Source organism: Lithobates pipiens, unplaced genomic scaffold (assembly GCF_037356315.1).
Source record: "Lithobates pipiens isolate NorthernLeopardFrog02 unplaced genomic scaffold, aLitPip1_a1.2 Scaffold_8, whole genome shotgun sequence".
NCBI lineage: Eukaryota > Metazoa > Chordata > Amphibia > Anura > Ranidae > Lithobates > Lithobates pipiens.
The window spans coordinates 342,913,069-342,928,577 of record NW_027507903.1 but is presented as its reverse complement, the minus strand read 5'-3'; the positions used below and the strand labels follow the sequence as shown (position 1 = coordinate 342,928,577).

The window sequence follows — 15,509 nt, the reverse complement described above, 5'->3', positions numbered from 1 at the left end:
TATGATTTAAAAAGAGTAAACACAGTTGATCAATAATAAATCGCTCCAGCCAAACACTAACCACGAGTGAAAGTTTTTGCGTTATTCATATTCTCTTTAAATTGGCCAAGAAAGCATAAATTCTGTCAGGGTATGTAAACTTATGAGCACAACTGTATAAAGATACTTTCAATATCTCTACAACAGACTAAAGTAAATCCAACTTCTCCCTAAAACAAGCTAGAAAAAAAAAATAGTCTTTTGTAATAATACAGAAAATCTATATTTATTAAACGTAGTTTCTCCAGTTACAGTTTTGCATTTTACAAAGCATTTTATGACAGTTAAAAAGATTTTTTTTTACAAATTGAAATGCAATACCCTTTTCTCCAAGTATTTGAATTGCCATACATTTGTTTAAAAAAAAACACATTAAAACATATGCTTTAGACACGCTAAACTTCCTAAATTCTCAAAAACCACAAAATACAGATACTATACAGGTTTGGGAAAGAAAAACATCTGGTTACATATGCCTTATACTTTGCTTAACATTGACAGTTGTGTGATGTGTCAAGCTCAAATTCGCATAGAAATTCAAAATCTGAGCACATAAAGTACAAGTTTGTAATTTTTAAATGTATTGCAACAAAGAAATAAATTTAATTAAAGATTTGGTTAAAAAAAAATGACACTTTTTTTGGATTGAAGCACAGTACAAAACGTTTAATTCATAATAAAAGCTTTTTTCTTTTTTATCAGAGTACCTTACTAAATAAATGCAATTTTCAGTGGTAAAAATTAATTATGAAATAAAATATGTATACTACATCTGAATAAAAATGATTTCTTTAATAAATACAGACATTTCCAAGCGCTGTTTTGACTTGAATTGGGCAATGCTGATATATACTTGAATATAAGAATATTTCAGGAGAACAGAATAACACGTCTGTCTGTACCCAATAGAGACTTTGCATTTCATGCACTGTTTACCACGGCAGTTCATTAAGCTGCTGTTAAAGTGGAAGAGGAACTGGGTTCTAAGAAGCGTTGGGATAAATGGTGGTAAAGTGCTTTATAAAACAATGAATACCATTACAATAGTTCCTGCAAATACTTGAATGTGCTGCAATACATCCACTCAGTTCCCAATTAGGGTCTTAATACCAAATAACACATAATATTGTTATCAGAAATACTACTTAAGTTACAGGTCAAAATGAGAAATATATAACTGCACATATAAAGTTAAAATGGTGGCCTAGGACATGTAGAAAAACATGCATACTCTACACAGTATCTGAGATGGAACAAAACTATTCCATTGGTTTAAATGCTTTTGTAGTACAGAGAGTCTGAAGAATGAATAAGGAAACAAAAAAGGTACAATGAAAGTGCACCAGCTGCCAGTATACAGGTCAAGTAACCTTTTTTTTACCTGAACGCTGACCAAAATGCAACCCATCAATTCCCTTACAAAGAATGCAAATCATATGCTATATTCAGCCATGACTGACTCTGCTGGGTCATATAACATGGTCTACATTCAAAAGGAAAAACTTGCTCTATTATTGTCTGGTTGAGAGCTGGCATACTTTTGGAACACGTTTAGTTCATACTGAATGAAATGGGTACTGTGCCACTATAGAATAGCTCCATCCACTCTGCAGTACAAAGTAACTGGAGAGTGCAAAATCTGGTGTGGCTCTACACAGAAACCAATTAGCTGCCAGGTTTTATTGTCAACGCTTCAATTGAACCAACTGAAATTAGAAGCGGATTGGCTAACAAGCACAGCTGCGCTTCTGAGTGCTGCTGTTTTTGTAAATCTCCCTTATTGTGTGAATCCAATTAACTACAATTTAAACCCCTCACAAGAGAGTTACAAAGGGCTGCCGTTGCTGACCATCTGAAAGAGCGTCACTGGCTCTTATAGTGGCCTGTTTGTTGTAAAGTATAACTAAAGGCAAAACTTTTTCATTTTGGATAAAATGGAGATGGATTAGAACACTTGTCATACTGCTAGTCTGTTCCCCATCTGGCAGATTCATCCTATTTGTCCTGTTTACTATTATCACCAAAAGTGAAAGTAAAAGAAAATCAAAAATTTCGGGCTGTCCTCAGGACAGGTTTAGTGGGGATATCCTCCAAACGGAGACACTTTGTTGACAACCAGGGCTTGCTTTATTACAGGTACATATAGAGCACTGTCAATTTACGCAGCACTTAATGTATTTATTATACATTTAGATCAGTCCCTGCCCTCAAGGAGCTTATAATCTATGGTTCCTATCGCAAATCGTACAGATACTAGGGAGAATTTAGACAGGAGCGAATTGACCTACCAGCATGTCTTTGGAGTGTGGGAGGAAACCAAAGTATAGGTACAGGGAAGAACATGGAAACTCCAGGCAGGTAGTGCCATGGTTGGGATTAGTGATGGCAGGGAAATGCTAACCATTTAGTCACTGGGATTTGTTCACTTTAAAAAGGGATTTTCTTACACTCCCTGCTTTGGTTATACGACAGGAAGTGAAGGGAAATTGCCCCAATGGGACACAGATGGTAAAAATAAACCTTACAAGGGTTATCACACTCCCTTACTCAAAAAAAAAAAAAAAAAATGTTGCCTTTAATTCTACTTTATATTTTTTAGTTATTGACCTGGACATTAAATAGAGCAGGAAAGTAAGCATAGTGCTTATGACTCAGTGATACAAAGCAGTGACACAAATGGGTCAGCATGACAGCCAGGCAACAAGTGATGTGAGAACAAGAGGGTAACAATGGTAGCCTTCATCTTGATAGATTCCCAAAATTGCAACCATTCCCAACTGCATAAAACTTCACTGGCTTAGGGTGTAAACTGTTCTGGAAGATGGAGCTTTCTTCATTGTGCACATACCCATCTGAGCCCTTCATTTTCCTGTGGACCAACCACAAGTCTGATCTTATATAGTAACCTATACATTTTTTTCTTCACTGGAAACGGGTAAATTTAGCATACAGAACAATTTTATATGCCAGTTGATTTCAGAATGAACTGAAACAAACCCAATAGTAATGGTTTAAAAACAAACGCCTAAAATGTTTCATGATTGACAGACAAGGCAGGTTTTATTGGTATGGAAATTAAAAGCTAAAATGTACAGCATTTATCACATACAAGCTTTAGAATACTTTGCTCTGGTGTAAGATAAGTGGACAATTATATTTAATGGCTTCTTGAGAAAACAGAGTAACACAGTGTGCATTTGGCTTTCGTATTTACATAAAAAAAGGACAGTTTAACATGCAGCAGCACAAGCCTTATGTTACTCACAGTCGCATGAAGCATTGATTACATGGCAAGAGAGACATGAGGTGAACAAATTAAGTGTTACTTACAAACAATAGTGTTCATCTGTGTGTTGGAATCCAACAGGATAACTAGTGTAGGTCAAGTATTCCTACAACATTGATTCACAGTATTCAAACTGTACTGCCAGAAATGTGTAGGCCGCTGACCACGCTTTCTAAAAATGATAATCCAATAGCTTCAACACTTGAGCCACCAACTCAGAACAAGTTTGCCTATCCAGACTTCTAACTTCACTTTCTGCGTGCTTGTTCGTGGCTAGTGACTCAAAATATTGAAGCCATAGCGTCGGTATGATAGCAAGGCAATGACAGCCTCCATTACCGTATCAGTACAGGTTTCCTTTAAAGTGTTTTGCTAGTGGGTTTAAAAAATGTTTTCAGATGGTATGAAAACTGAAATAACCACCACTACAAAAAGCAAAATGACTGCTGGATGCTGTGCAAACTGCAAAATAGCAAGCATCAGTCCTATAGCCTGCTTTTCTCCCATCTGGACACACATAAAATAGTACTTCACTTTCCTTAACCTGAAGGTCTGCATTTCAAAAATGTCAAAGCCACAGCACAATTTAGAAGCTGCAGTAGGCAAAACTATAATATGGTGCAATGAGAAATGAGCATGAGCGACTCAAAAATGACTGAAGCACAAACTTGAACTAAAATCAACTCAAACGCCAGCAATCGGGGCTGTTTTACAACACTTAACAGCCATGGTTTGACTGCGATCAGTGGCTCCATTGAAGAAATTCCTTAAAGGGATATTAAAAGGCAGGATTTTTTTTTTTTTAAATAAACATATTATACTTACCTGCTCTGTGCAGTGGTTTTTCAAAGAGCAGCCCTGATCCTCCTCTCCTGGCACATCCCTCCTGCAGCGTGCCCCCATAGCAAGCAGCACATGGGCACATCCCTTCACACAGTGTGCCTTGGCCCCGCCTCTCTCCTCATTGGCTTGATGGCTGTGATTGACAGTAGCAGAGGACAATGACTTCCACTGCCCTCTTAGCCTATGAGAAGTTAGAGACCCGGGAGAGCCACTGCTCTCTTGCACATTGCTGGATCGAGATGGGGCTCAGGCAAATTTTAGGGGGGCTGCTACCCACAAGGTTTTTAAAAAACCTTCAGCCTTTACAACCACTTTAGCTTCTCGTCTGGAAAAAAGGTACAGGAAAGTAAGGGGACTTTAAATAGGGGATTTCTAGAACCCATCTGATTTTTATTGTAATGTTTCCTTGTTGCAGATTTTCCCTTACTTCCTTTATGGTAAAATGTTGTCCCCAGAACAGAAAGTTAGGGGAAATCACTGCAATGGTGGCCCGCACAGTGTAGGAACCTTCACCCATTTTATCTAAAATGAAAAAAAAAAAAAATTGAGTATAGATTCACTTTAATCTACATGTTTTGATTGAATTGAAAAGTAATTAATTTACTTTTTTAATTTGGCCACTTTAAAGCAGAGGTTCGTACAAAAAGGGAACCTCCGCTTTTCGGAACCCTCTTACCTGTATAATACAGGTATCTGCACCCACTTAACGCTCCTTTGCATCAACCCCCCCCCCCCCCCCCCAGTGAGGACGCAGAGCATGGCTCGCTAATGCGCAGTAAGGAACCGGGGCGTGAGGCCACAATGCTTCACTTCCCGATACCCTCACCAAGGATGGCGGTGGGGGCAGCCAAAAGAGGAGCGAATGCTCGGCTTCCGATATCGCGGGCACCCTGGACAGGTAAGTGTCCATTTATTAAAAGTCAGCAGCTGCAGTATTTGTAGCTGCTGGCTTTAATATATATTTTTTGGAGTGGACCCCTGAACCCCTTAATTACCTGAACGTAGAAGTGCAGTAGTTGTGGCTGCTAAAAACTGATTGGTGGTGGTGGTAGGGGGTAGATACTTAGATTTTACTGCACATACAGATATGCAGGAGGGGATCCAGAGAGGGATGTGCAACAACTTATACCTTTTGCTAGGAAAATTTTTCCAATATGCTTTACAAGCATTTTTACAATAGAAAAACATGCTCTTGTACAATACTATTGATTATTAAAGAACATGTCCTCAGGTCACATATGATTTTATACTTCACTAATATATTATGCAAGGGAGCTCATTCTTAAGTCCCATAACCTATAGCAACCCAGGCTAACTTCTGAAACACTACACTGGGAACATGCATTTAAAAGCGGAACAATATTCAACTCGGCTCCAGCAATGCAGCGTCCCTTAAGCTCTCAGGCCTCTTCAGGTGGCCAGCTTCTGGGTCTCGATTACAAGCCATTGTCATTGACCGAGTGGGGATGATGTCACTCTCCAGCACATGCAGGGGAGTTCAGTCAGATTTGGCATTGTCGCATTTGTACAATGAATGGCATGCGAGCAGCTTGGCTCACCCTACAAGGGCAGCCAGGCAGGTATGAAGTCTTAATACAGAAGAGAGACAAAGCTTGTCTCTTCTGCATTAAAAATAATGCCTGACCGACAATTTTAATTGGTTACCATAAAGTTTTACTTTATTAAACCCATACCTCCATGCTGAGCCAAAATATTATAATTATACTTGTTCCTAGTTCTTCCTCCTCAGACAACTGTATTGTGCAGAAAAAGAAAGAAAGTGTGTTACCCAGATGTCAATAAACCCATGTCTCTACACCTCTAAGCCTAAGAAGACATGACCTCGTAATTGTGAGGACCAGGAGCCAGTAAGACACCGACCTGGCACACTAGTCACAAGAGTTTGCAATGAAACCTTAGAATGGACACAAGAACAGAGCCTCTAAAATTCATAGACTGCAGAACTTCCCATGCTAAATGTGAAATTACAGCACCACCATAGCGTTCAGAACATTGTGAATAGGGATATTTTTTTTGTGAATGTACAGAATTTAATTGCCTTAATTCATGATTCAATCTGGAAAGTACAAGTATGGAAAAGACAGAATTTTCCTCAAAGTCTAAGATGCTCTATCTCAGTTTAAAGAGACAATGATGGCCAGATAGCAGCATCCCTTTTATAAACACTGATCAGTTAGGGGGAGTAAAACCGTTTCCAACCTACAAAAACCACATAACCTACCTTAGAGCAATATACAGATAAATTGTAGGTAGCATCCCAATAGCAGAGTACTCAGATGCAGAGAAGCGTTAAAAACCACATCTAGGTCCTTCTTAATATATGGACAAAATATAAATATAAGTTGTTTTCCTCTGCTAAAATAACAGTAAATAAGCCTCAATCTACAAGAAGATCATTGCACTTGAACACTGATTTGCAAGGAACGCAAACAGCCTTATCCTTGTAAATCCAATAAATAATGATATGCCTGGCTGCACTAGTTCTACTCTAGACAGGACAATTACAAAACAATACAACCATATTAAACATGTACTATACACAAAGCATACTACAGTATGAACATAAAAGGTGAAAGTGACGGTTCAGTAAAGAAAATATATAACTGCTTTATATACTTCGGGTAGAGGTTTGGTACATTTGTAGTTTACTTTTTTTGGGGCTTGTTACCCAACAGTAGATGATTATCTGTGGAATACCAGACAAAAACTACTGATTACTACTCTAAATAAAGCTGAAGTTGCATTTATTTTGTCTTCTCTGCTTTCTTCTTTGTCCATCAACATGCTACTGAAATGTTTAAAAATGAATACTTTCCATGTCCATTGCATACCTTACTTTAGCCCGAGCAATGCCCATCACTGTGTCTCTGTTTCTCCATGCAGTGCAGACAGATGGCTGGTAGGAGGGCTAGCTTGGTAGTATACATAGCTTGCTAAAAACATCATAGCACCCTGCCTCATGATGCAAGCAGTGGACTGACTCTTGGAGAAGGTAAACATATCAAAATGCCTTAATGAGCGACTGTATGGCGTACTTAGTCGAAACACATTTCAGCGGACAATCCGCTCGTGTGTGGGCTTCAGCGGACTTTTTCAGCGTGCAGTCCGGCGTACTAAGAATTTCGGATTTTTCTAAATTCTGTCCGTCGTACTTTGGTTTCAGCGGACAATCCGCTCGTCAGTATGCTAGTTCGACAGACTAAGAATGGCGCATGCCCAGAAAGGATTTACACGGCGGAAGGGTGCTTTGCTGTGTCTTGGACTTCCTATTTCTAGTCCCGTCGTACGTGCTGTACACGTCATCGCGCAAGCTTTCGACGGACTGTTTGTGCATCCGTGTGTGGTCAAGTCCGTTCAGTCGAAAGTACGACGGACTGTCCGTCGGATTGTATGACGAACTAAGTACGCCATACAGTCCGTTCGTGTGTACGCGGCATAAGAAATATGCTTTATTGACTTCTGCTAAAAAGTGACAGCAATAAAAGCTTGACAGAGGCCAAAAAAAAAGTTTGGTTGGAGTTCAGTTTTAAATGTACCATGGCAAGCCCGTGTCAAAATGAATCCACCTTGTAAAAATGGTGGTCCATCAGATGTCTCTTATATACATAAAAAGTGCTTGGCAGTCGTGCTTTGCATCTGAGGACTTGTACAATGTGTTTTCAGATGCACAAGAAAAACAGGTCTCAACTAAGCCGTAAGCAGGAATTCTGAACAACTTTCAAAATGATAGCTGGGTATCGGACAGTAGTAATTCTAAACTGTACATTTCACTAAATATGTAGACTTTGTGATAGTAAAATAATCTGTATAATCAAATATGCTGTGAGTTCTAAATTTCAATCAAGGAAAAAATAACTTTCAGCTGAAGTAAATTCATCCAAACAATGTACATGTGATAAAATGAGCTTATTCTATATAATGTTACAATGTACATTTTAATTTCCGACCAAGTGCAACGAAGCAGCTTATCCGTTTTGGCACAAGACACTACCGTGTATGATACAGGTGTGTACTAAATGACCCCCATACCCCAGAAGTGACATCTGACTACTAAGGGGAGTGGAGCAGGTGTCTGGAAGCAGCATAAATGGGATATGTACCAGCATGCTTTTAAAGCATATCTAAGACTAAAAACAAAAAAGCATTTTGCAACTTACCAGCCCTTACATGCAGTGGCTGCATTGGTTTTCTTTTTTCCTGCTCCCCCCCCCCCCCATTATTTTGACCAGGTAATTCAGTGAATTAAGTACATCCTTGTCCCTGGGTGGCCATGCTCACTCTGCTGTATTTATGGATGAAGTCATGGCTATCTCCCAGGCTTTTCTCCTGATTTAGACTACCAATAGGCAGCCTCTCTTTCTACATCTCCATTACATGGTGGGCAGTGGAATTTTTTGTTTTCAAAAGATGGCTTGGAAGAAGAAACACCATTGTTTATTATTAGTTCAGATCATAGGAAGTAACAAGGACACTGTCTTTCTGTCAAGATCAAAAAGTATTTTCTATACTTGCTGAAAAAGTTCTTGAAATTAAAAAAAAAAGCAAGCCACCACCTCTAGGGACTGGAAAGCTGCAAGATATACAATTTCTGTTTTTGGCTTTAGATATTTCTAAACATACCTTCATTTTATAGATGGTTATATAGTATAATATAATTGATCATTAACAAATCATTTTAAGCGCATGAACCTCATTTCAAATGGGGAAATAAGAGCATTCACTAGAAACCAAAACAGAAATCATCTTTCATCATTGTAACGGGTATACACAGTTGACTAGCTGCAATAGGGTACTGTGCAGCACAGGTTATACAAGATTACTCCAGAGAAAAAGTGGATGTGAGAAAGACGCAGACAGGCATCACAGTGCATGCGCTTTACCATCTTCAGGACTACATTATGGTGACCATTAAAGCAAACAAGCATGTGGCCTGTTAAGTTAGAACACCTGATGACATTACTTCTTTCAGGCCAGAGACTATGTACCAGAAACATCCTGCCCTTTATGGTATCCATCTGGACTAACCTCTTTAGCACACACATGTGGGTTTTCAAGGTGAATTTAGCGGAAAGACATCTAAAATACACCCATAATGCAGTATTCTGCAACTATTACACTGTTAAAAAAATAAATAAAATCAAGACTCCTCATCTATTCAGCAATACATGCTGCTGAAAGAATTGTGAAACATATGGAATTTACATTTGAAATTCCTACACTACTCCTAAATGGGGTACATGAGTAAACCTGCTATGCTTCTGTTTTGAGCATGTGGGAAAAAAAGAAAAAAAAATTAAAAAAGCACTGTCCACCCAAAACCTACTATATGTCTCAATCTTGTCCAACATCTCACAAAAAAAAAGCCTACTTCAGATCCAATTCATATAAAGGGGCTCTGAGAATAAAATAGGTCTAAAGCTGGGTACACCTTATACGACTTTCTTGTACAGTTTTCCTTTTGCATTTACCAAAGCCATATAATATGAAGTAAAACCTAAACACTTTCAAATTGTATGCAATCAGGCAGACCCTTGCACTACATAGATGAAGGTAAATCTAAAGGAAACTTAAAATTATATATATATATATATATATATATATATATATATATATATATATATATATATATATATATATATATATATATATATATATATATATCCAAGCTTAACCAATGTTCTTGTCTTTAGTCTGCAACAGATATTTCCTTTTTGTGATATTACATAGCAAGAATTGCTACATCAATTAGACCTGATATAAAGGTGTTATGCTTGCTTTTTAGAAAAAGAAAGAAAAAAAAAATGTAAGCAGTACATTTTCCCCAGTATGTAGTCGAGAAAATGTGCATATTTCAACAGCAGAGGTGTGGTAAAACATCAGAAATAAAAGTCCATGTATTAAAGAACACCAATAGTTGCAGGACAATGTAAATGAAGTCCCTAAACATCCTTCAAAGTAGAATGACAAACAAACTTGACGAGGATGTGAAACACTTAAGGCTCGGTTTACACAGTGGGCGGCACGACTTGCAGCGCCGCGACCTGCACACGATCAGTGGCGACTTGCAAAATGACTTCTGTATAGAAGTCAACGCAAGTCACCCGAAGTCGCCGCAAAAGTAGTACAGGAACCTTTTTTCTAAGTCGGAGCGACTTGAGTCGCTCCTATTAGAGTGGTTCCATAGTATAGAACGGAGCGCGACTTGTCAGGCGGCGAAGTCGCCTGGACAAGTCGCCCCTGTGAGAACCGAGCCTTAGGAAGGAGGGCAAACAACATCTTGTGTGCCTGGGTTACAATTCTACAAAGCACACCCTGAAAGGCATTTCCAGTGCTTTTAAAGACCCACAAAAAGTTTTAAGTGTATTCAAATTCTGCTGGGAGCCATATATATATCTATATTATAACACTGTCAAAGACTCTTTTGGGACTTCGGCTCTCTAGAACTTGTCATGAAAACCTCAATAAATCTGCAGTTAAATAGTATACTTATTTAACCAATTTCCTCTTGTACTGAGAAAACAATAATACTTGGTTTCCCTTGTTAACAGTCCTAAAAGTAGTTTGAAAATAAAATAAAGGTAAGGCACACCAGAAAAGACAGTGGCACAAAGCTGAAAAGAGAGCAATTGCTTCCCTTCTACCCAGAATGCACCTTCACAAGGTACTTTGGAAGAAAGTCTTAAAAAGCAGCATTCCCAATACAAACCACACACTGCATAATAAAAAGAAAAATCAGTAAATTATTACAGGACTTCACACTGGTAAGTACATCAACTTCCTATTCCCAAACCTCTGCTGGGAACCAAACAGACATAACCAGTGTATATCAATACATTAGTGCCAACTAATTCTGCGCCTTTAACATCTTTTCAGGTTATAAAATGCCAAGATTATACTTTGCTAAGATGCAATTGAAAACATTAAGGCCTCTAAGAGCCAAAACACAGCTGACAAATTTTATCTGATAAAAGGAATGTCCATAATAAAGCAATGAGAATAGAAGAAATATTAAAATATATAACAATTTTTTCCTAGTTTTCTTTTTGATGGTTTACTTCTGGTAAAGCAAAGCTCCATAGTAGATTGTGATTGCACAAATTTTCCTATGCTGATCATACACAGAGCACTTTTGTGGCAATTTTACCCACCTTTCAATCACAAAAATGATAGAAGAGGTCTAGGTACCTCACCACTAACAGTTTAATAGAAACTGCTGAAAGCTGGTTTCCATGAACTGTGTGAAGCGTTTTTACAGGGGCTAAAGCTGCCACAAAACTGAGTATAGCCAGAACTAAAACGCAAATTTTTGGGTGCAAAGCATTGCTAGGTAATCTGTGAATTAGTACGCCTGCATTTAACTTTTTTAAATACAGGATAAGTTATCTGGGAGGTATAAACTTTTATTCCTCCAAGATCACTTTTTGCGGCATTCAGATAATTCACCTTTAGAGCCCTTTCACACTGTGCCGCCAAAGGGTGTCAGCAGTAAAGTGGCGCTATTTTTAGCGACGCTTTACCATAGTTTTAGTGGCGCTATTCAGCAGCTAGTGGGGTGGTTTTAGCCCCCCGCTAGTGGCCGAAAAGGGTTTTTTCAGGCGGTATCGCAGAGTTGCCCCATTGATTTCAATGGGGTGCATCGGCAGAGGAGTGGCAAGTTCACCGCTCCAAAGAAGCTGCTGGCAGGACCTTTTCTGACGCCCAGCCATTGCGAAACCCCTCGGGCTTTCACACTGGAGTGAATGGAGCAGCTGTTTTAGGGCATCATATATTTCTATGAGAGCGATCCCAATTGACACTACTGAAGTCGCTGGAACATCAGAAAAGGTTTCTGTACTACTTTGATCTGACTTTGATACGACTTAAATGCCAGAGAGTGTAAAAGTCTTATCAAAGTCGGACTTCAAAGTTGCACTGAAAATCTGCCAACTTTGGAGTCGGCTAGTGTGAAAGGAGCCAAAAGCAATTTTAGGCATGTTAGTCACGTTTACGTGCGTTCAGCTACATTCAACTCTGCAAAACCAACAGAGACTGTGAATGCACAATTATTCCTGATTTAGTAAACATTTCTAAATGTTGAGCTTGTAAACGTTTGAGCATCTAGTGTACAAATTTACATAGAAGACCATGGGATACATTCAGATGTTTTTAAGAGTGTACACTTGGCAGACAGGAGTGGTCTTTTTTTTAACCCTAGTTTACATGAGATCTTAATCTCACAAAAGGTGTAGAGAACATAGGAAACGTTTGTACAATCTTTTCAAGCTGCTTTTGAAGCAGCTTAACAGCAGAGCAGATATAATACAGAATGCTGCAGTTGCATACGGGAATAACAGAAGGTTCCCTTGAAAGAAGTCTTTTTACCACTCCTAGAATGAATCCAAAATCCTAGTGCCAATGCATGCTAAAGTTTCCTGCACAATAATATAATTGCCATGATTATTGCTAAAGTGGATTTTGGCATCTATTTAAACAAGGCAATAAAATGGTGGCTATCATGACCACGCTATCCAAAAATCAATCTCTTCTACGTAGCTCAAAGCCTTATACTTCTACATCCCTGGCAAAGATTATATTTAATTAATTTAGGGAGCACAATTGAGGTTCCTAAGCAGAATCTAAAACATGATCTAAAAGAATCCTTAAAATTCATAAAATGCTGGGCAGACAATGCGCACAGTCGAGAGATTGTCTCAATTGGCTCAAACAACAGAAAACCCTCCTTCTGTGTACAAAGTGTTCCTAGATACTGACATACATGATTCCTCATATTAAAAACAAATATTAAGAGCAGATAATACTTGGCTTTCAATTCCTCAGAGAAGTTTGAACCACTGTGCAACCCTTCCATTTTACTAGGGATGGAGCATATTAATGCAAATGCCTTTATACATCCGCAAGTCTAAACCCCTATAATTCCAATGCATGGGCTAAACACAAAGAAGCCTTGCTTTGAAGGCAACCTTTTTTAAAGACTGGGTCAATGCTGCTATAATACATAACACATTTTGCCTACATTGCACAAGAAATACAGGTAGAATGCAACTGTCTGCTATGGGCAATAGTTTGACATTCCTTTGCACCACATTTCAGAGATGTCTCCCAACCCCCAACAATATGTTTCAGCTGAACGCCAGCTACACTATATGTGAGTTTCATCACCATATTCTGTACATCAAAAATCACAATACTGGGAAATCAGCATGGTGGACTGATTTCATCAGCATATCTGAATTTAGTCCATCACATGCACTGGTGCTCATATAAGTCATTATACCCTGTTTAACCAATCTGAAGATTGTATTCCATACAAGCTATGTTCTCTAATGATTGTAAAATAGTGTATTCTCATGTGGTTGCAGCCTACTCTGAACACTTTCTTTATCCAGTAAGAAATACATTTAGATTCTCTTAAATATCTGTAATTCTACAATTTACTCATTGATCTTTTACATCATATGCACGTGCCTTCCTGGTTCCTACTCATATAATAAAAATGCATTTGCTTTTAACGGTTCTTGTTGGTTATAAATGGAAAGTACCTACAACTACAATAAAAGCACTGTGTTTAACACTTCTCTAACACAAAAAGACAATACAAAGTAACAAAGCCCACAGACCACTAAAGGAATAAAAATAAACCCGAAATGCATATGTTGTCTCATATAAAGTACTTGGAGGGCTAATCTTGATAAAAGATATCTAAAAGCCATTTAACTCAACATCTGAGAGTTAACGTTCACACATGTACACTGTTCACACATGCTGTACACGCTGTAGTAAAGAGAACTTGTAACTGTGTGGGCTCTTATGTATACTACCAAGTGCAGGTCACAACTTGTGTGAGTCACTCCCTGCACTACTTCAGGGCAGACTGTAATAGACAAGGGGTGGAAAACAAAGCCCCCTTTGGTACACTATACATCTGTAATAAGCTTAATAAAATAAATAGTTTTACAAATCTATTGTGCATGATATCAGGAATTTGAATTCCACCGTAGAATGATGGGGAAAAGAAAAAAGAAAAAAAACATTCATAATGCTACTTTAAAAAAAAAAAAAAAAAAATTAAATACGTTTCTTTAAATTTAAATAAAAAGATAAGCTTGAGTAAGATGATCGGCAAAGTGTTGTCATGGATATGGCTGAAACCAAGATGTGCAGAGCAATTTGTCCTCAGTGCCAGCCAATTGATATATTATGGCAGTCTTCCTTCTCAACAGGACACAGTGTTGTCAAAAAAAATTAGAGGCAGCAAGAAATAAAAGTTTGGGGTCCCATTTCCTCAGGTCCTTAATGTTTTAACTTGGCGTCTAAACGCAACCAATGCAGGCCTTGACGGGTGTAGCGTACCAGTTCTGTCATAGTGCTTGCGTTAAAGACCAAGGGGCCCGATACTTTGTCCAATTCCGTAAAAAACTCTGGTGGGGAAAAAAAAAAACAACAAAAACGAATTTGTAAATGCAGCATAAAGTACATTTCAACTACAGAAACAGTTTCTCAAGTTTATCTTGACCTGTGAGCCATCAGTCTTATACAACAGAGCAATGCCAAAATGCTATGTTCTAAAATGCAAAAAGCAGTACCATATCAACCAAATAAAATCTTGTACTGCTCTGACTTCAGTAGTGTGAATTCTGTTTTGTTGTTATAGGTAGTGTTTGCTACACTTAGCTTTCTGTTCTTTGCACAGTTTACTGCACTTTCCCTTCCCACTTCAGCACAGAACTGGAGTTCATCACTGCAAGCGCATGATCTGCTGAACTAATGCATTATGGGAACTCATGTTATTACTTACCATTTTTATCAAGTCAAAAATGCAGCATAGTTTATTATTAACCACAGACACAAAGCAGGGAGATTATCCAGGGTTATGCAAATCTGGATTTCAAAGGAATACGGAAATTGCCGATTTACCTTAATCACATGCTTACAAAAGAATCTTTTAAATTAAAACTTACCACTTTGCTCTTTACAGAGCTGTTCAGCCTGGTCCCAAATCTCAGTGGCATAAAGGAAGTTGGACGTGACTTGAACGTAGCTTGCTGCCATCTGATGTATCCTTTGTGGAATAGTTACAGATGACGTTCCACCTGAGGAACTGGACACACTGGAGGTATAGCTATTGGAGTTGCCAGGAGACAGCTTTGGGGACACTGGTGAAGGCATACTGACAGACTTGCTGAAAAGAAAAATTACAAAAGTTATACCAATGTTAAAGGAGTTGTAAAGGCAGAAGTTTTTTTTAACCTAATACATTATATGCATTAAGATGAAAAAAACCTTCTGTGTGTAGCAGCCTCCCGAGCACCCCCTAATTACT

General features: G+C 38.3%; 1 protein-coding gene across 3 annotated transcripts in view; it reads right to left on the bottom strand.

Annotated features, from left to right (window-relative positions):
* Nucleotides 1-238: 238 nt before the first annotated feature.
* The window catches only part of AFF4 (ALF transcription elongation factor 4), a 207,645-nt gene continuing 192,374 nt past the window's right edge, over nucleotides 239-15,509 (bottom strand). For all 3 annotated transcript variants that reach the window (XM_077473202.1, XM_077473203.1, XM_077473204.1), the window contains 2 exons: nucleotides 15,148-15,368; nucleotides 239-14,607 (listed from right to left, as the gene is read on the bottom strand). In XM_077473202.1, coding sequence (XP_077329328.1) covers nucleotides 14,480-14,607; nucleotides 15,148-15,368 — 349 coding nt within the window. In that variant the 3' untranslated portion in view covers nucleotides 239-14,479. The remainder of the gene's footprint in view (nucleotides 14,608-15,147; nucleotides 15,369-15,509) is intronic.